This window comes from Papilio machaon, chromosome 4, assembly GCF_912999745.1.
Source record: "Papilio machaon chromosome 4, ilPapMach1.1, whole genome shotgun sequence".
Taxonomy (NCBI): domain Eukaryota; kingdom Metazoa; phylum Arthropoda; class Insecta; order Lepidoptera; family Papilionidae; genus Papilio; species Papilio machaon.
Genome location: NC_059989.1, coordinates 9,358,608 through 9,379,925, shown reverse-complemented (window position 1 = coordinate 9,379,925; position 21,318 = coordinate 9,358,608). Strand labels below are relative to the sequence as shown.

At 41.4% G+C, this 21,318-nt stretch overlaps 3 protein-coding genes and 2 non-coding genes across 5 annotated transcripts in view; 3 read left to right on the top strand and 2 right to left on the bottom strand.

Annotated features, from left to right (window-relative positions):
- Positions 1–806: 806 nt before the first annotated feature.
- LOC106720623 (protein KIAA0100) lies at positions 807–15,130 on the bottom strand. The gene is made up of 37 exons (XM_045686868.1): positions 14,998–15,130; positions 14,459–14,585; positions 13,936–14,226; positions 13,308–13,559; positions 13,041–13,205; positions 12,663–12,740; positions 12,357–12,503; positions 11,897–12,044; positions 11,442–11,627; positions 11,169–11,362; positions 10,684–10,990; positions 10,172–10,522; positions 9,918–10,107; positions 9,583–9,751; positions 9,373–9,495; positions 8,849–9,260; positions 8,613–8,777; positions 8,303–8,503; positions 8,016–8,209; positions 7,798–7,913; positions 7,520–7,667; positions 7,218–7,439; positions 6,776–7,126; positions 6,468–6,648; positions 6,202–6,390; positions 5,952–6,112; positions 5,714–5,878; positions 5,402–5,554; positions 4,699–4,815; positions 4,082–4,296; positions 3,796–3,895; positions 3,582–3,723; positions 3,221–3,438; positions 2,792–2,988; positions 2,603–2,714; positions 2,157–2,251; positions 807–867 (listed from the first exon to the last, which is right to left on the bottom strand). Exons 1-36 carry the CDS (start codon positions 15,054–15,056, stop codon positions 2,189–2,191), a joined length of 6,609 nt encoding a protein of 2,202 aa, XP_045542824.1. The 5' UTR covers positions 15,057–15,130; the 3' UTR covers positions 807–867; positions 2,157–2,188.
- Positions 4,483–4,554, top strand: Trnad-guc. The gene has a single exon. It is a non-coding gene; the product is annotated as a tRNA-Asp (tRNA).
- Positions 5,169–5,240, top strand: Trnad-guc. The gene has a single exon. It is a non-coding gene; the product is annotated as a tRNA-Asp (tRNA).
- Positions 15,131–15,908: 778 nt separating the features above from the next.
- On the bottom strand, positions 15,909–17,492 carry LOC106720709 (39S ribosomal protein L50, mitochondrial). Its single transcript, XM_014515457.2, has 5 exons — positions 17,448–17,492; positions 17,282–17,367; positions 16,992–17,188; positions 16,481–16,600; positions 15,909–16,056 (listed from the first exon to the last, which is right to left on the bottom strand). The coding sequence occupies exons 1-5, from the start codon at positions 17,490–17,492 to the stop codon at positions 15,941–15,943; spliced, it is 564 nt and encodes a 187-aa protein (XP_014370943.2). The 3' UTR covers positions 15,909–15,940.
- Positions 17,493–17,874: 382 nt separating this feature from the next.
- LOC106720622 (mediator of RNA polymerase II transcription subunit 13) overlaps positions 17,875–21,318 on the top strand; it is a 59,732-nt gene continuing 56,288 nt past the window's right edge. The window contains exon 1 of the mRNA XM_045686859.1: positions 17,875–18,124. Within this exon, the coding sequence (XP_045542815.1) occupies positions 18,056–18,124 (69 nt within the window). The 5' untranslated portion in view covers positions 17,875–18,055. The remainder of the gene's footprint in view (positions 18,125–21,318) is intronic.

Below are 21,318 nucleotides of genomic sequence, written 5' to 3'. Positions count from 1 at the left end.
TTACTTTAAAAACTGGTTACATAAAATACTTGCTTACATATCTTGCAATGTTAAACAACTTTTTTTAGCCAATTAAATGCAGAATCATCTAATTATTTAGAGTTTTTTTAGCTGCGGTATATTTTTCATGATAACGTATATTTTGATTTGTTAAAATAAATTAATAATACTTTTTTTTAAATACATTAGGTATAATAAAATTTAAACTGTGTTGTTCGTAATTGTACAGTAAAATTTAATTAATTTTATTGCAAAATAATTTACTTCTCACTTTTGAGAGAAATGGTTTTTGTCTACGAATTATATTTTATATTTAAAATAAAATATAAAATTAAACACATTCACAATTAGAAATTAATATTATGTCTTTTATAATGAGCATACTTTAGTCTTTTTCATAAACGATGAGTCGTATGTCTAAGGGTCAAAGTAACATATAGTTGGTTTTAACTTTTTTTGGGTTAAAAGCTACCTCTTCGTTTAATTAACAACAATACAACAGTAAAAGGACTTATGCAGGCTATTTTTATATATGGTTAAAACTTTGAGAGCCTCCTGAAAAGTTGACAATGCACATTGACCCTTATTCGTAAGAGCCATCGAAATAATAGATTTTTTTTTATTGTTTATTAAATTATTGAAGATAACCAAAAACATTATTCAAGATGTAACTTTATACCACATTCTTTTTTTCTATTTGTATTAAACGAGTGAAACTAAGATAAGTTATAATTATAATACAATGTAAAATTACCTCTAAAAAACAATTAAATAATTTTAAAATAAATAATATGTAAAAAAAATCACTCGAATTGAATTTCAGATTTAACCGCAAAGGAATTTGATCAAGTCTTATTTGGTATGTTTATATTAGGTCCTTACATATGAAATTGGCGTTTTGTATGGGAGGAACAAAAAGTCGAATATTTTTTAATATTATATATTTAATTAATCAAAGTATGAACCATTATTTTCTATGCACTTTTGCCATCTCATAGGTAGTTCATTGATCCCTTTACTAAAAAAAACCAGTCGGACGGGAATCAATAAAATCTTTGAAGGCGATTTGGACTGCCCCATCGGAGTTGAATTTTTTCCCTTGCAAGAAGTTATCCAAATTTCGAAAAAAATGGTAATCTGTTGGAGCAAGGTCCGGGGAGTACGGAGGATGTCCTAGACTTTCCAATTGAAGCTCTTCTAATTTAGTAGCCGTCTGTTGCGCAGTGTGTGGTCTAGCGTTGTCGTGAAGCAGCAGTGGCGTGGAGCGATTGACCAGCCTAGGTTGTTTAGCCGCTAGCTTTTCCATCATGGTTTGCAATTGCTGACAATAGACATCAGCCGTAATAGTCTGGCCAGATTTGAGAAAACTGTAATGAACAATACCGGCAGTAGTCCACCAAACGCTTACAAGTAACTTTTTTGGGGTTAATTTTCGCTTGGGGCAGGATTTGGCTGGCTGGCCAGGATCCAACCATTGCGCTGAGCGCTTCCGATTATCGTAAAGAACCCATTTTTCATCACAGGTAATGATTCGGTTTAAAATACCTTCATTATTGTGCCGGTTTAGTAATGTAACGCAAGAGTCGACGCGCGTTTGCCGGTTTGCTTCAGTCAATTCGTGAGGTACCCACCTTTCAAGCTTTTTAATCTTCCCAATTTGCTTCAAGTGAATTAAAACAGTTTTATCACTAACATCGCAGCCTGCAGCTAACTCGGACGTGGTTTGCGATGGATCCGCTTCCACAATAGCCTTCAACTCTTCATTATCAACTTGAGTCTCAGGCCGTCCACGGGGCTTGTTCTGCAGATCGAAATTTCCAGAACGAAAACGTTGGAACCAAAAACGAACTGTGTTTTCTTTTGCAACACGACCGCCATACACATCATTCACCCTTCGAGTCGTTTCCGCAGCACTTGTGCCACGGCGGAACTCGTACTCGTAAATAATGCGATATTTTAAGTTTTCCATTTTGTAAAATGAGTGACGCAAACAGAAAAAAACAGAAGAAAAAAAACAAATGAATGACGGTCATCGAACCACAAATACATGAGTCTATAGCTGTACAAATTTGAATTTGGAATTCCTTACCAAAGAGGAGAAATTCGTGATTAAAGTGGCCAGTACGAAAAACGCCAATTTCATATGTAAGGACCTAATATTTATAAAATGCTTCAAAATAAACTTACGCTAGGATTTGGAAAATTTGAATACACTCGGCGTACTCTTCTTTTGGGGTTTATTTTCAGCCACCTATAAAACAAAGATTTACTTATCGTGAGTTTCTAAGATTAAAATCTCTGTATATCGTCATCCCTGTTGTATATGATAAAATAGACAATAATATGTTTTAAACGGAGATTTTCATTTCAGAAACCCACAGTTAGAAACCGGTTATATGTTAAATTGCGGTTACAAGAGATAAGAAATTACTTCTTTATCGTTAAAACGAGCATGAATTCTATCTCTGACATTCACCAATGAACAACTTACTAGTAGTGGGCAGTGGGAAGTGGGCAGCGTGCAGTGGGAAATGTGTAGTGGGAAGTGTGTAGTGGGAAGTGTGTAGTGGACAGTGTACATTGGGCAGGGGGCAGTACTGACCGTGCGCTCGCCGAGCAGCAGGCGGACCTTGTCCTCCTCGTGAGGTTCGGGTGGTGCGGCGGCGCGACGCCCCAGCTGCAGCTTCTGCCTGATGGCCTGCGACAGGATCACCCTGCAAAATACAACACATTTATTTATTTATCAATAGTTAGTAATTAGATAACGAGCAATAGTGTTATATGTGGTGACCTTCTAGTGTCGTTCTTGGTGGCGAGGAGGAGGTCCAGCCAGGTCCAGGTGACGTTGTGGTACTCGAGCGTGGGCAGCACGAGCGGCAGATCGCGCACGTCCTCCAAGTTCTTCTCCTTGCTGCCTTTGTAAGACACGCGCACGCCCACCTCCGGGATCTTGATGTAGATGAACAGCTTGTTCTTCTCCGCGCGCTCCTGCGACGCAACCAACACATCGTACGTTGTCGACTCTATGTCTGGTCACTAGTAAATTATTGGAAAGGAAAGTGGATTTGACGGAGGAGGAGAAAACACATAGGAAAGAGAAATGTTTTCTAAAGGTTGGCAACTCATCTGCAATCGCGGATGTCTGGGCGGCGGTCGCGTCGCTATTTTGTCGAATTCAGGCGGCCGCTTGCACGTTTGCCACCTTATAAAAATTCCGTACCTTCATCTTCTCGACGTCATCCTTGTCCTTGTCGCGCTTGACGTAGAAGTTGGAGTTGGAGTCCTTCTTCTTGGTGCGTCTCTTGGTACCACCGGAGGAGGCGGCGGAGGGCGCGCGCTCCTCTCGCCCCGCCTCCTCCTCCCCCTCCTCCATGGCCTCAGGGTCTCGCTCCGGGAAGCAGAACTTCAGCATCGTGTTGAAGAACTTCTTCGTTAGACCTGACGTATTAATAGATACTTTGATTATATATACTAAAGGAAGTAGAAGACATTTTCAATTAGTTTAGCATAACGTTTCATTCAGATAAAGCGGAATGAAGTGGTGGGATATGAAAGTATATGAGAGGTTGCGTGTGTCTCACCGATGCGTATTGGCACAATGTTGACCTCGAAGTGCTCCTTGACAGAGATGCCGCCGACGGGCGGGCGGTCGCGGCAGAAGACGCGCAGCGCCGCTCGCCGCGCCAGCGGGGCCCGCCCCGACGCCGCCTGCGGCACCAGCACCTGCACCGGACGCTATCTTGTAACCACGCTTACATACATTTTTTACAAATTAAACAATAGAGTTGTACAGACCTCAGGGAAGGGCTCGTTGGGCAGCAGGTTGGTGACGCGGACGTAGCCCACCTCCAGCTGGTGCTCCACTGAGTCGTCGGACCTTGAAGTCTTCGTGTACCTGCACAATGCCACATTTCACATATTGATTAGTCACGCTATTTGCTAAGATATAAATTAATTTGATGAGTTAATAATGACTAGATATCAAGATTGAATCATATAATGCTTTATTAATTGTGGTGTGTTATTAATTTCCGATGTTATGAATGTATTGAAGCGTTTAACAAGTAATTGGTGGACTGACAAGAAGTTGGTGAGGAGCAGGTCGGCGATGCCGAGCTGTCCGTCGGCGTCAGTGAGCCGCCAGCGCGCCGACTTGAAGCAGATCTCGTTGTGCCTGTGCGGGGGCGCGTGCGGCGCGCGCACTGCGGGTGCGGCGGAGCGCGTCTCCCGCCACGCCCGCACCATCGCGTCCAGCTCCTCGCCCAGCGACCACGCAGCCTCCTTGCACTCGTTCACCTACACACGTACTACATGCCTATATCTACGTTTTCATTTATTTTTTGCCAAACAAAGGAATAAACTACTAGCCGTTCATTTACGTAATTATTATTCCTAAAGCAAATATATGAAGTCACAAAATATGTCAAAGATTGACGTCATTAACGCAGGTATATATTCCATACTTTCGCAATCTCATACAAGTCTTCGGTAGTATAGTGGTAAGTATCCCCGCCTGTCACGCGGGAGACCGGGGTTCGATTCCCCGCCGGAGAGAACTTTTTGTTAATTTTTTCCATATAAAATTTAAGCAGTAATGCAATACATTTTCTAATTTCATTGAAAATAAAAGTATTTTTACCTTTTTTAAATTTTTGCAAAAAAAAATTTGTTCATGTTTTAAGCTGAAAACAAACTTACCTGATCATCAAGGCTCTTGAGCTCAGCAATGGCGACAGGATCGTGGCCGGTGATGGACCTGTTCTTCAGATAGTACTCCTTCTCCAGTCGCCGCAGACGCGCGAGAGATTCTCTCACCTGAACATGAAACGTCTCGCTTCAGTTTGATTGTTGATATTTTGAAAGTAAACGGCCTGTTGCAATATACTTTCATAATTTTTTATATTTTTGACATCAATTGCATGAAGAATTTAATTAATTAAATTTTTTATTAAGACCAATAATCCTTTATTGAACCACAATATAAATTTGTACGCACAAAATATAACGTAATAATTTTAAGATATACATATTCATAAAAAATTATAACTCAAGATATTCAATGTTTTGTGATCAACGATATAAATAGAATCTAATGACAGCGCAGTTATTTTTTAATATGACGTAATCAGCGCACGAGTTGATCTCATATTTTCAACAATATAATCAAGTCTTCGGTAGTATAGTGGTAAGTATCCCCGCCTGTCACGCGGGAGACCGGGGTTCGATTCCCCGCCGGAGAGAACTTTTTGTAGATTTTTTCTCACACACAACATAAAAAAAAGTTTCTCAAAGCAAATATAAACTTCAATTTAGGCTTTTTTTTAATTAATTGGCAGTCACCGTTAAATAAATTATGTTTTTTTTAATGTTTATTAGCGAGCCAAATTAAATTGCATCATACCTGTGTTTGCAGTTTGTGTATAAGCTGCTTGTGATCACGGTCCTGATGCAGCTGCAGTTGGAAGCGCATGCGCGCTCGCCTCTCCAGCGCCCGTCGCCGCTCCGGCTCCACGCGCAGCACCACGTTGTTCACCACGTCCAGTAACATCGCGTACTACAAACAACAACTCATATCACTATGCATTTACTGATTTATATAACAGATACAGCTTTTATAGTATGTTTATTGTGTTAAGTGAACTAAAAGTATGAACGAAGAGGCAGTTGCGTGCAAGTCGTTGTAAGTACTTTTTATTCATGCAGCTCTGTGTACCTGTAGCGAGTTGGTGCATACATCCAGGTCGTGGTGCATGAGTGTGAAGGAGTCGTAGGGCTGCGGCTGCTGCGCCCAGCCCGCCCCGCCCCCCGCACCGCTTTCAGTCTCCTCGTGTGTTACGTAATAGAACTCGCACGCGCACCGAGACACGATACGCTGCAACTGTTACCGCAAAATAAACTTTAGTACCACAACAATAAAGTACAAGATAGTTCTAGATTTTATATGCACTTACTTGCGCTAATCCGGCATCGTTGCCGGGCCCAACGGTGCTACCGATGACTCCACCGGCGGAGTGTCCACTGCCCACCAGCCGCGGTACGTCGGGCAGAGTGCTGATCTCCGCACCCGACCACCGCTCCTCGATCTCCTCCACGGACACCCACTGAATGTTTTCTGACAAATATGTTAACAAATTTTTACATTAAATCATTAATTGAATTGATGAGTTTTATAATAAGTTTAAGTAATATATTCGTAGTTACCGTCGAGCTGGTCGCGGTCTGCGGCGCTGACGGTGGCGTAGTACTGCATGGCGGAGAGCGCGCCGCTCCATGCGGTGGCTGCGGGCGCGCGCCGCACTCGCTGGCGCACCTCCGCCCGCGCCGCGCACAGGATCACATACCCGCGGGTCTCGCACCCCTTCAGCACCACTTGCGAGTTCACCAGCTCGACTGCACATAACAAATTTAGACATAAATATAAGTTATTAAAGTGGAAATTGTTTAAGTTTAGATGGTGGTGTATATACTGAGGCATGCGGTGTGTGCGTTGTCATCGTCGAGGGCGTGGCGCAGGGGCGCATGCGGGGGAGGGGCGTCTCCCTCGGCGCCCGCCAGCTCGTCGCTAAACACGACGGGTGCCTCGCCCCCCGCCTCGCCCGCTTCCGCCACCAGTGCCGCCAGCATGCCCGCCGCGCACCCCCCGCCGCTCTACGGCATAGAAAAATTGTTTATAACTGTAAAAAACTAATTAAAATATTAAATTATCACTAAATAAGCACAGCGTTGCAAAGTAAACTTTACAAAAACTTAATTTAAATATTCACTTTGTATTCACCTGTGCAGAGGCTGGAGGCGGTGACACGACGTCGGATTCTCGCTGCTGTTTCGGTGACGTCGTTGGTTTTTCTTCCTCTTTTAGTGCTTTAGTGGAGAGATTCTTTTTCAGTTGCTGAGTCTTGATATAGGAGTCGATGAGTGCGAAGGCGAGGTCCCGATTGAGTTTAGTCCAGGCGCCGCGCAGGTCGTGCACGGCGAGGCGGTGCGCGGGCGCAGGCGCAGCCCCGCCCCCAGCACCAGCCGCGCCCCCAGCACTGCAGGTCGCGCCGCCCGCCTCGCGCCCGTAAGACACGCGCCTCACAGACAGACAGTAGCATTTCTCCATCGCCGGTGGACTCAACACTGAGTTCTGGATTGTTATGTCATAATGAGTAAAATTAATTATTACTCAAACATAACTAGTATAGTGCTGTACAAAAAAAGGATTATTTGTTAGTAACCTCGTTGTCCTTGTCGTCTGCGACGGGTGCTGGTGTCTTGAGCCATATCTCTGCATCATTGAGGTCGCAGTTCATGTAGTCGGTGGTCCAGAGAGCGCGCGGACGTCGCAGCAGACCGTCCCCCGCCGCCGCCAGCGACAGCCGGTGTCGTGCGCCACACGTCACACGTCCGCATCGCATCTCTATACCTCGCTGCATGCTGGAGGACGACCAGTAGAACACCTGCTCCATACAAATACATATATTAATAACTTCTAGTAAAAATTGGGTCTTAGTAGTTGTAAATTGTAAGCGTTGTTTACCTGTAGGTTGTGTAACGTGAGAGCAACGCTGACATGGCGGTAGTGTCGCGAGAGCTGCGGCTTGCGCGGGCGCAGGTTGCGGAACACGCGCCCGCGCCGCGTCGGCCTCGTCACCCCGGACAGGATCAGTTTCAGGCTTTCGAACCATCTGAAAATACCACAATTTCACGCAGTTTTTTACTACTGATATTTCTTAGAAATAGGTAAATACGACAAATAAGAATTTTATTATTTTTAAAGAAAAGGGCTGCAGATAGTAAATAGATGAGACTATATACCTGAGAGTGCTGCCGTACAAGAGAAGCACGGGACCGTCTCTCTCAACAGGCTTGGTATCCATTCCCAAATGCAGTTCCAGTCCTTGGGAGCGGAAAGCTCTGTACGAGTCGTGTTCCTGTTGAATTATACTTTTTTTTAATATCGATAGCGATAAAGGAATATTAGTAAACACATTATATTTTCTTGCACGATGTATGTATGCACGTGAAGTAAGTACCTGGTTGCTGGAGTACTCAGGCAGGCGTGTGGGCGCGCAGGGCGCGACGGCGTGGTGGTCGCGCGGGTCACCCACACACTGCCAGCCCAACTTGACGCTGAGCCGCAGTGCGGGCACGCGCAGCACGCGGCAGTCGTCGTACTTGCTCGCCGTGCGCACGAACACGTTCAGCTCGCCCAGGAATGCCAGCTTGCCTACACGAAACAAACTCAAAAATTGTACTGCAATTTTAGTTTGACAAGTTGACGACACTCAATAATGTCACGTTATTGTCTTAGATGTCTCACCATTGGTCCAGTCCAAGACGAGATCGTTCCATGTGACCTCCATCTCCTCGGTGGTGTTGTAAGGGTCGAGGGAGACGTGCAGGAGGCAGGTGAACTTCTTGCAGTTGACGGTGAGGCGGCCGTGCATCAGGAGCCGCACCTTGTCCCACCACGCCAGCGGCGCGGACGGGTCCAGCGACGGCCGCGATACTTGGTCGAATGCTGAAGAGTTATATTTTTACCATTGAATGTAACGCGTTAAATTTAAGTTTAAGTTTAAGGGGTCAATCAGTGGAGTATACTTTAATCATAAACAAAGAGGAAAATATACCGAGGTTGCAGTGGGCAATGACTGGCTCCCAGCAGGGACCAAACGCGTAGCTGTACTCGGCCATCTCGCAGCACAGGTCGTAGTACCACTTGAGCGGCATCATGCTGCGCTCCAGCTCCACCTTGCCCCACGGCGCGCCCTGCTCTATCGTCACCGTCCTCACCGCTACACAACAATAGAGAGATTGTAACAACACAGGAGCACTGTTTAAGTCGGGAGAGTCAATGTGTGCGTACCTCTGGGCGGCGGCTGCTCCTCGGCGGCGAGCAGCGTGCCCCAGAGGCGCAGCTGGGTCATGCTGAGCAGCGGCTGCGGGAAGTCGCGCAGCCGCAGCTGCCACTGCGCGCACTGCACGCTCACGCTGCGACACCACAAGGTGTTGAAGTCGATGCCCTCCTCCGGCCACGGGCTGTCCCAGTCGATGTGTCGGAGGCGGGCCTGCGCGTTGTGCGCGCCGTGCACGCTGGGGTCTGCGAGCGCGAGCACGCGCAGCGCGGAGAGGCAGCAGGCGACGAGGCGAGTGCGCGGCGGCGGCGCGGCGCGACATCGCTGCACGTAGATCTGCGCGTCCTTCTGCCGCAGCGCCGCGTACAGCTGCTCCACCTTGCCCGCCGGCAGGAACAGGTGCGGCTTGCACAGCTCTTGTACCTGACAACACCGCACCGCACGTAAATTTGTGTATGTTTGTAAATGAGTGTGTGGGGGGGGGACACAAATTTACTCCTCTAGCGATATTCTTAGGCTTCATATATTTACGCACCTTGGCGTCGAGCATGGTGCGTCGTTTCTCGCTCTCCTTGTACTCGTCCTCCAGCAGCTCGTAGTTGTCGCGCAACTTCACCTCGAACGGGTCGTCGCTCATCTCCAGCAACACCTCCTCGATCTGAACACAGCATCAGGATAGGAAATAAGCAATTATTGCTACTAAGATCAAAATCAAATAAGAGAGAGGAATAGTGTAATGTGTGACCTTGATGTGTAAGTCGCTGGGCAGCGGGCTGTCGGCGGTGAAGGGCCGCTTCTTCACACCGTGCACCAACTTTAGCCACTTGAAGAGCGACACGAAGTCGCCCTGCACAGCCTCCGCGAATCTGTGCTTGTACGGGAACACCACGCGCACAGATTCCACGTTCACTGACCTGAGGAAACACAAGCAAACCTTCAAAATTGCATCTTTTTGTCCATTATTTATTACTTCATCTACATAACTGAATCTCTTTAAATTTTAAAGAGATCGTTCCAAAATAAATTATGAAAATGTCAATCAAAATTGGTATACTTTGTTAACATAGATTTGTCACTCACCAAACCTTGTTCCAGGGCAGGAGGAAGCCCTCGTTGGCGGAGCGCTCGACGCGCACGTCGGGGTCATCGTGCGCGCGCTCCTGACTGTACCCCTCCACCACCACCACCTCCTCACCGTTCAGCACCATCTTCAGCTGACCCCACGACACCGACACCCCGCACCACTCCTCGCAACCCACAGTCAGCTCGTCTGCAAGAACACAAACATTTACTATCGCACTTAGAGTCCTTAATTAGTCAACCTTATAAAGTACCTGTAACGAACAGCATGTTGTTGTCTTCAGATAGGAGCAACATTAAATTAGTATCGCCTTTAAATGACACCCTCCAGTCTAACGGCTTCTTTTTATCTTCTCCCACATCTTCTGTCTCAATCTTACTCTCTTTCAATTCCTTTAACTCTTTCCGGAAACTTTTCACAGCTCGGACGAATGTCAATATCTTTAAATGCATGTTAGCGCTCCATTCAAAGTCTACTGTTTCGAGAAATTGAAAATCTAAGAGATTTGTACTCTTGTCTTTGGAATGCAAAAATTCAACTCTCAGCAAACGCACGTGGAAGAAGGTCGATGTGATTTCATCTGATCTCTGACATTGAACGTTAGCTAGAAAATTAAAACAGTAATTAACATACAAAAACAATAACTTCAATATTTTCATAAATATATATTTCATAACTAAAACAAAATAGTTGCAAAATTATTGGAGCACTTCTACAACAATCAAGCAAAGATTTTTTGTATTCTGTTAATACACAAGTTGTTACCTTTGTAAGGTACCATTTCGACGACTTTCAATCCGGAGACGAGCGCACCGGCTTTGTTCACCGTCTTCTCCAAGGTGACGGCATCTATCCTCGTCATCAGACATATCTCATCAGACACGATGAGGAACAAATTGATATGCGACAGAGCCACGTTCACTGATATATTCGCCGGGGATTCCTCGACTACTTCTGGGAGCTTCGCTTTACACGGAGTTTTGTAATCGTTTAGACATTCCACCATCGAGATCACAGCATCAGCTATTTCCTTGCTCCATTCTAGACGTAAGCAGTCCATCATAGCTTCCACCTGAAACAAAATAAACTAAAACTAGTCTCCAGCAAGTTTTCACTCAAATAGCAGCTTTAACAAATAAACTCTGTCTTTCATCTCTTTTTTATTTTCCCGAACCCCAACACTAGCGACTTCTACCGAGTTCTGGAAGAAACATGATCTAACAAGTAAGGTTCTGGTACAAGTGTTGTACCTTGCAGTCGCGTGGCGGATGGCTGCCGCACTTGACGAGGGCGACGGCGAGCAGGGCGGAGCGCCAGGCGTGGTGGCGGCGCGGGGGAGGCTCGCGCCCCGCCCACCCCGCCCACCCCGCGTCCACCAGCAGCTCCGCGCTCCAGTGACGCGCGCCCACCACCAGCTGCGCCACCCCCCACTTGTACGCCTCCTCTACACACATAAAACATTTATCATTTAAAGAATAATATCTTCTGGCTATAAAGTCTTGTAGAATCTATCTAGGTAGTACCCCTGGTGTCAAGGAGCTGGTCCAGCTTGACCTTGAGTCCCCCGCAGCCGGCAGCGAGCGCGGGGCCGGCGGCGGTACGGCGCGCCCTCAGCGACACCCCGCGCAGCTCTGCGCACCCCTGCACCACGCAGCTGCGCAGCGCCACGCGCACCCACGCCGGCACACCCCCAGCACCCCCCGCACCCCCTACATACATACACACTTCGCCACATTAACATATATACTTATATCTATATATATAAAAGAAAGTCGTGTTAGTTACACTATTGTATAACTCAAGAACGGCTGAATCGATTTGACTGAAAATTGGTGGGCAGGTAACTTACAACCAGGAAAAGGACATAGGATAATTTTTACCCCGTTTTCTATTTTTTATTCCGCGCGGACGGAGTCGCGGGTGAAAGCTAGTTAAGATATAAATTTAAAGATACTACTTATACTTAAAATGTAGTAACCTGAACTGCTGTCACCGGAGAGCTGCATGGGCTTCATCTTACTGTTCAAGTCTCTGATGGAGCGGTACCACTTGAACATGTCCTCGTGAATGTATGACATGTTCAGTGTACTTATTATCAGGTACAAGTTCAGCACACCCTTCTCTAACTATAAAAGTACAGATAAAATCGTATCTGGCATAAATTATGCCAGTATAGTAGAACAGAAGCGCTCAAAATCCGTGCTGCAATACAACTGGCATTGTAAAAACTAACTGGCGCCAGTAAGCCAAAGTAGTTCATACCAGGCCAGCGCTACTGTCCTACTGTACTGGCATTAGTAATTCAGGCATTATATGAAAGATATTTGGTGCAAAAAGTATTTTAAAGCATATAAAATTTTTAAATTTCAAAAAATTGTTCTTGACTATAGTCATGAAAAATACGATAAGCCTCATAGACTAACTTAAAATGTATTTACCTTGGCATCCAACTTGATTTTATTGAGGAAGAGCAAGTCGTATTGTTCAGTGATGAGCTGCAACTGGTCAGCCTGGAAGGCAACGTACAGCTGCGGAGACCCCGCCCCCGGCACGCCCTCCGCCGCAGCACTGAACCGCGAGTTCACCTGCAAATTATTTCACTCAATTATACCAACTAGTTAAACAGTTTTGTCACTTATACAAAATAACATTTTTAAACATTAGGGAGATATGTTAATTAAATGAAAATTGTAGTTTTTAATAATTTTATTTAAATAATATTAAAACTTTTATGATAATCTTACTTGTAAACTTTGCAGAGTAGTTGTTGTAGTTTTACCTCCGGAATTTATTGTTGTTTTTTCGATTTTCAAACTGAATATCTGAAAATTTTAATTTCAATATTAGAAATATTAGACTTACGTTCGTAATTTAACACTACATCTTTCCCTTCCCGGCCGCAGATCCAGAGGCAGACCCAAAAATAGATGGAAAAATATAGTGTTAAAAGACATGAGTGAGTGCCAAGTCTCAGATGAAGATGTCGAAGACAGGGCGAGGTAGAGTAAACTGATTGGGAAAGCCGCCCCGAGCGATACGAGCTAGGCAGAGAGAGAAAGAGAGAGAAATATCAGTCTTAAATTGATAGGAAAAAAACATCCACAAATCTGTATATTACAAACCTTTGGTATAATAGGAGATAATCTGGGAATCAGTGTGCTGAGATGATCATCATTTTCTACATAATTTTTGGGCTCAATAGGTTTTCTTGTCTTCTGTTTTTGTATAAAATGGTACACTTCATCTTGTAGTGATATTGATGGATTGCTTATAACTGTGTGGATTTTCTGAAAAAGAATATATTACAATCATTTACTTGAACCTAATCTTCTACCTCTACTCGAATTTTGTTATTTCAAATATAGTAACCAATTTTCAAGAATATTAACCTCAACATTTAATGGACCATCAGCTTTAACAGTGCCCTCAATATGTAGGCTGCAGGCGGCTTCCAGAAGGCCGTCGGCGCGGCAAGCGAGGCGCACGCGCAGCGCACTGGCGCAGAAGGCAAGAGCGCGCGCCGGCCCTCCCGCCGCGCCGTCTGCGCGCACCTCAGCAGCGCTCGCCTCTACCACAAACGGTGACCGTGGACACCCATTCACTACCGTCAGCGTCGCGTCCATTATATGTACACCCATAAACTGTTGTAAACACATACAATCTTGATTATTAATTTTTCAGTACAAAATACAGACATACCACTGAGTAAAAATCTTACTTATATTAAAAATACGAAAGTTTAGATGAATGGGTGGATGTTTGTTTGAAGGTATCTCCGGAACAACTCAACAGATCTTGATGAAATTTGGCACAAATGTAGAAAATAGTATAGAAGAACACATAGGCTACTAAATTAAGTTAAATACATATAAGGCTACCTATGTTTTATTTAATGCCGCGCGAATGGAGTTGCGGGCAACAGCTAGTATCACATATTTCTGTTCTATATTAAAGAATTACTAGTGTTACAATACATTATTTTCAATGTCATAGAATTCTGAATATAGAATTAAATACCTGTGCAAACATAATTAGACTTGGTGGTAACTTTTTGTCACGGAAATCTAATAAATTCTTTTCAGCAATTCGTTTCAATTGTCTATCGATAGTGTCAGACTCTGTAGCATCTTGTCCTTCTTTGAAATTGGAATTTTGCTTTGATAATAAAGGTTTGAGTATAGTCTCAACAACTGCACTTCTTTTCTCTTCTGCATTATTTGTTATTTGTAGTTTATTGATGACGACAGAGACCAGCTTGTTGATTTCCGAATTGAAAAAGCTACTACGAAAAGATACTTCACCAATGTGCTGAAAAAAGTACTCATTAAACTGTTATTTTACTGTAAGTTTTTGTTGTAATTTTCAATGTACAATCATTTTTATAGAGTAAAAATTAAAAATGTGATATTAACATATTGAAAAATTATAAAAAAATAATAAAATAATGTCAACAGATTCTTGATAGCTATTCAGAGTGAATACTGCAAAGTTATTTTTTTAATTGTTAATGAAAAACTAAAAAGAACTTATGGTAACTTACAATAGAGTATCCATCTTTGGAAAGACTAACATCTCGTAGAATTAGCTTAGGGACTGCTATTCTGCCTATCCTTAGTTTTATATGGTATTTTCTTTTGAAAAGCCATGCCAACAAATTTGGTAATAACCTAGAAGATAGAGGAATAATAAATCATAATTGAGCATACTAGATTACTATAGAAAAAAAGATTAATTATATATATAAGTTCATTAATATTGATGAAGTGTTTGACTTCGTGTAACAGGTAGTTATTTTAAAGCATTTTCATGAATTACAACTCAATTTTCGCAAGAGAATAGATAAAACATGATATTGTCATTATTACGCGAACAGCTGTTTACAAATAAATGGTGTTATTTAAATGAGTTCATGTTCATTAGTAAGGTACACTGGTTTGATAAGAATTTTATCAAAAATATTAGATTTAATATCTAAAAAGAAAAAATTGTAAGATTTTGATCTTGTAAGATCTTATAATTGAAAATAAAAAATTGTATAGCTGCTAAAAATAAACAACTTTTGACAACAATAAAACTTACCACGAAACACTGATATAAATCGCCACTAGAGTTAGCAGAACTATGAACAGTGCACTCATTTTCGTGCCTTTATATCATTGCTTTAATTTATTACCGAAATCAGTGACTACTTATCGTTTTTACTCATTTTCAAAATAAGTTTTCAATTCAATTCAATTTCCAAGCAGTGGCTTTTAGGTGTGCCAACTGGGCACTGAAATAAGTTTTCAAATAACCTCAAAATGCATAGTATACAAACTTTTTGACATTTGACAGTTAGTTGACAGTGGCAATCTGACATTCCTCAAAAATCAACAGCGGTGATCGTACTTCCACAGCCACAGTATAACTAACAAAAATGTAAAACCCAAATTAGTTTAACACAAGGACCATCTCCGTTTTATGTCATACATCGTTTTTAGGGAGATTATGACTAGTGTAAAAGCTTAGCTTACTGTTAACGTATCGCGGTTCATCCGCTCCGTAGTCTTGGTTTTGCAATGGTTACTCATGACCCCAATGATTGCAATGGCGTTAGAGCAAAGAACTGCAGATTGATAGCAAATCAGGGGGCTCATTCATCTAGCAAAGAAAAGACAACTGTGTGGTCCTATGCCCCTGAAATACACATAAATAGATGATGGAGGAAATTGTATTTCAGATATTCTGAGATATTCAAATTGTATTGAAGATAATTTTTATCCTCAAAAATTATCTTCTGTAAACTATAACCGTAAAATCTTTTTTCTAATTATGTCAATACTATTGTTTACAACAATTAAGTATACAACACCGGCGCACTTGTTACTTTTTCTTCAAATGGGAATGGGTTATATTTCTGCTATAAAATTGTAAGATGATTCCTTATCTTTAATAATAAAAACCCATATTAAAATTGTATACTTTATTAACTATTATCTATTATATCTACACTTATAAAACAGACTCTCACATATATTGTGAATTAGGACCAATATGTCTTGGCAGTATAACCCTCATATTTCCTTCTAGTTTTTAGACCGGAGACAATTGTTGAGCTTTTTGGGAAGGCTGATTGTCCATTAAATAGTGTATCTTTATCTGTGAACAAAAAATGGTCAATTTTAGTTTTAGTGTAGTATTCCAGGAAGCCTCAGTACCCTTACCTTAGGCCAGGATTGAGTCCCTTGATGGGGAGTATATTAGTAGACATGTTAGGAAGGCTGTTAAAAACCTAGCAAATCACCTCAATTTATTTAATGTGGCCATTATGTTGTAACTGACAAGTAGTCAGAATAATTTCTTATTACTATGGAACCATTGTCATTATTTTCACAGCATCAAGTGGTTTGTTATGTTATATTCAATCTATATATATATAAAAGAAAGTCGTGTTAGTTACACTATTTATAACTCACGAACGGCTGAATCGATTTGACTGAAAATTGGTGGGCAGGTAGCTTAGGACCAGGAAAAGGACAGAGTCGCGGGTAAAAGCTAGTAATATATAAATAACAGTTATTACCAGGATGAAAGCGAACATAATCTTCTTGTATGTGCAAATTCTTTGGCAGGTCCATCTTTTTTAATGCATCAAATGGAGTTAGTACTTCAACAGGGGTTTCATAAAATTCTTGGAGATTATCTGAAAAATATTTAATGATGAAATTTAAATCTTTCTTAAAGGTTATAAAATCACACATTGATGAGATACAAGTTATTGATAATTTATTTTAAATATGCTTAAAAACATAACAGCCTTAATCGTCATAATTTTCAGATACCTTGGCAGCTCTCAACTTCAGTGAGTCTCTGTGGAGACGACAATTTTAAGTGTAATGGTATATACAATGATGTGGGGGAGTGCATGATGGAGTGTACTGATCACCTTGGGCCGCCAAGATATTTGAAAAGATGTATACTTATTCTGAATTGCGAAAGTACAGAGTAGTAGCATACATTTTTTTTACATATACTATGCTTGATGAGTCTCCATCCATGTCTCGTTATGAATTACATCATTTTGTAACACTTACCAACATTTTCGATTGTATGCAGCAAAGAGTTGGGTACACCATGCCCAGTCTCTTCAAAGCATGTTTTTAGTACATTAAATTTGACTTCAAGACTTTCGAACTCGGAATCTGATTTCAGGCCATATTGTGAACAAATTTTTTCAATTGTTTCATTGATGTTAGTTGGTGGCTGCCAAGGTTTGTTGGGGCGAAGGAACCTGAAATTGAGGTAAATTGAATTCTATTTATTAATTTAACACCTACTAAATAATTTTTATATTTTTTATGTTATTATATCCTGATTATAATACCCTCTAGCAGCCAAAGATTCAGCAGCGGCCTGTAACTTTTTATCTACTTTTGGATAACGCTTCTGTGCATTTCTCACTATGTTTATCTGTAAGTTAAATTAAATCACTTAATAAAATTTTATACCACACTTATTAAAAAGATTTGAATAACATATATAAACATAACCTGAAAATTTGCGCGTGTTATATTTATTAACGTTTTTCTTAACATTGTGGCTTGAAAAGATTTTATTTAAAATGATTCAAATTTATTTTTCACTATATATTTTTATTTCGTTAAATATTAGTCAATATATGCAATTCTTATTTTACTGTTGACAAGTAACTGTGAGTGACGTTTGATGTCATAATCGATTTTCGATCCGTTCTACGTAGTCAGAAAATAAAAATTGTGGAATTTTTTTATATTATGACTTATGTTTAGTGTTTCGTGATAATATTTGACACATATTAAGTTTTTTTTTTAAATACAAAGCAAACAAATGCGTTGTGTAGTTTTTCTGAAAAAGAACTTGACACAAACAGGAATCACTGCGAATTGTAAGCCATGAAACGGAGCGTTTAGGATTTCTGAACGAAATTAGTACCTATTTCTACCGCTGTAAGCAGCACTGTCGGCTTGGGTTGTTGTTTCCTATCCGCCATTTTCCAGTCGCCATTGAAAGGTGAAAACTTCACTAAATGTCGGTGATGATTTTAAGATTTTGAGTGGTTTCTTTAATATTAGACCCGTTTTTAGTGTTGTGAAATGAAAATGAAGTGCCCTGGACTACCATGACGCATCAAAATCACCAAACAAACGGTGCTAGCCTCGAGGATTGCCACACAAACTTCTTCGCCTTGGTAAGTCACTTTTACATTGATGAAAGAACTCGTAGGTACTTTTCTTTCGAAATCATTGTGATTATCATGATAATGTTATTGCGTTGTATTCTTTAACTTCATCTTGAAACAATGTATTTAGTATATATTTACTTAATCCACGATATTCAAACGGTCTCCTTTTCGACAGTGTGCGTTGATATACAAAAATCGCCTTAGTGTAATATGGATATGGAATCGATCTATTGCGTTAAATATTATGTATGGCATATTCAATCCATAGGCGGACAGTGACGCTCAGCCGTTAGTCATCCTGGCATCGTACTCCCAACAGAACAGTCACGTCGTGTTGCTAACCCATAAAATGTCATCGCATTCGGCAAGCGAGGCCACAAGAAGCCATCGGCCAATAGAGGTCATTTTAAATTCACCTGGCCGTAACGTAGACCGTAATGCGTTCGCAAGACTAGTTTCGCCAGGTCGAGGAAATAACTTTCTTATTACTTACATTCTTACGGCCGCGCTCGGCACTATACTTATACTATACTGCGACTGCGACATAATGTGATAATGAGAATGTTTGGATTGGATGTTGGGAAGCAAGAAGCGGTCGGGTCATTCATTATCGTCGTGTTGTAGTGTGGAGTCGCTTTGCGTAACGTTTATAGCTGGCGCGAATTTTATCAGATTGTATTCGGGTGAGGATTAGCGGCGGGTCGGACGGTGGGGTGAGGAGGGGGGTTGAGAGGACGGGTGGGGGCGGTCGGTCGTCCTCGCCAGAGCCGGAGAGCAGTGCGGCGCCATTTCCACCTGACGCGTTGCCATATCTCCGCGGCGCGACGGCGCGCGCCTCCTGCAGCCGTCTCCCTCACCGCTCCGCTCCGCCTATCTCGTCGCGATACAAATTACTGATTTCTTGACTTGCTTGCTTATTGTCTAATTATTTATGCGTCGTTTGCGGACACTGCGTCTTTGTCGCGTGGAATTCTCCCGCTGGCGGCGCGGCGCGGCGGCCGTACGTCGTCGGTGACGCATCGTACTCCTAGGCTGACATTGCGCCGGGTTCAATACACTCGCCTCTTTAGTGGATTGCACTACCATATACTTTTTATATCGAATGCAACAACCAAAACATTAGACGATGCATGAAATACGTACACATTTAGCTACCATAACTATGTTAATTTTAAAGATAATGATAAATAAATAATTTAACTATTGTCTTTGAAGTTCTAAGTAGACAAAATTTTATTAAAATTGTTTAAAATTGGACTGGAAATGTTTTATCATTTATGCTAATTAAAGTCAACCATTATGGAATGTTATAAGTAAACCATATTCATACAGAATAAGAAACCCTCGTATGCAACTAGATGACAGAGTTATTCAACAATTTGCGATAAACACAACATGGCCTATAAACCTACTTATGTAAGATTATTGGTTATTATTTAACTTTTACTGATTTTTGAACAGAAAACTAAAAATCATATAAACTAAAGGTAGTTATTGGACATTATTTTTATGTAACAGTAAATTTAATTTCAATTCAATGTACATAAATAGAAATGGATACCTATTCATCGGTAGATCATACTTTAAATGTACATTCCGTAGTACAGCTGTTGCTAGGGGCGGGCTACAGTATCCCTTGGTATTGCCGTCTCGCTCCGTCTCCTGTATCACCTTGCGTGCGAAAGAGATAGGTCGACACGTGATATTTTTTCGCGCGCTTTATTACGGATGCATTAGCCGCTCGCTGCGCCATCGGAGGCTGGAGATCCGCAAACATGTTGTATGATTTGTTGTTATTACGTGTGTTTGACTACTTGGTTTGTTTACGCGGTTACTTAATGTTTCTTTTAAAGGGTTAATGATATTTACAACTGTTATTGATGAAATTGGAGATTATACGTAATTTTTTTGATTATAAATCTTTACAATTTTATTCTTAACTATAAAATTTAACATCCCAATTACTTTATTGTGTGGTAAACTCTATTGCTAAAGGAGCTAAGAATTGTTTTTAAAAATGGTAACATTTATAAATGGCATGATTAGTGTCGCGGAGGTCGGGGTCGGTGCGCGTGCGCTGGTGCCCATTCAAGCGGACATGAATGCTCCTAATCGATCGCAGATTTCCCATGGGCGGCGTACAACCTTGTCTTTATGCCCTCCCTACGACTGGTATAAATCGCCTTTGTGCTTTTTTATTGCTTTGGCACCTAATATGACTACAATAAACTTAATGTTGCAAACAAATAGCAACGGAGAATTACACATATGTTTGTCGAGATAACAAAACGTTATCGTTACTAGTTTTGGTCTCATCTGTTTGTTTACTTATAATATTAATGCTACATAAATTGCTCAGGCACTGAGTCTATGGCATTATTTTGAATTGAAATAATTTTCCATTAATTTTGAGAAAACAATTTCCCACATTACCTATAGCGTAATAGCTGATATTCAATATATAAACAGTTTATTTAAAATTTGATTGCTCATTAAATGAGAATGGTTTTAAATATTTCACCCTTTATTCCCTGGGGCTTTGCTCTACTGTCCTTGTCCATTGACCGCCCAAATTTACCGTTTACTTATTCATGGTGGCTCGAGTACAGCGCCGCCTCTCCGCCCCACTGTCTTCTGTGCACACAGAGCACGCCTTCAATTACCCCTGAATGACTTCAACCCCTCCTAGGGATATTAACAACCACAGCTCGACATTTAATATGTTCTATGTAGATCGACAAAAAGAAGACAAAAGTATATCCAACGTTTTCTTTATTATGTACGAATTTTATCGTTCATAAAAACAGTAGACGCTGATTTTACGTCGATCGAAATGAATCGAAAGAAAAGGTCTTTATACATATACTAGTTGTACATGTATAAAGACCCTTTCCACGCCTTCGTCCGCGCGGAATTAAAAAAAAGTTATAAGTAGACTATGTTTTACATCTGTTCCGAATGTTATCAAGTTCCGGTGATATCTTTTAACAAACGTCCATTAATCCATCTAAAAATGTGAATGACGTTTATAATATTAGTAAGATTAGAAGGTGGCAAACAAATCTCATCTTTAGTTAATGTAGTAAGAAAGTAACATTTAACCCCATAAATTATTTATTATGCAAACAGAAATATCAACTTAGTATGAACAGATTGTTATTATACGGAAAACGATGTAATGATTAATGGTTGCTTGAAGT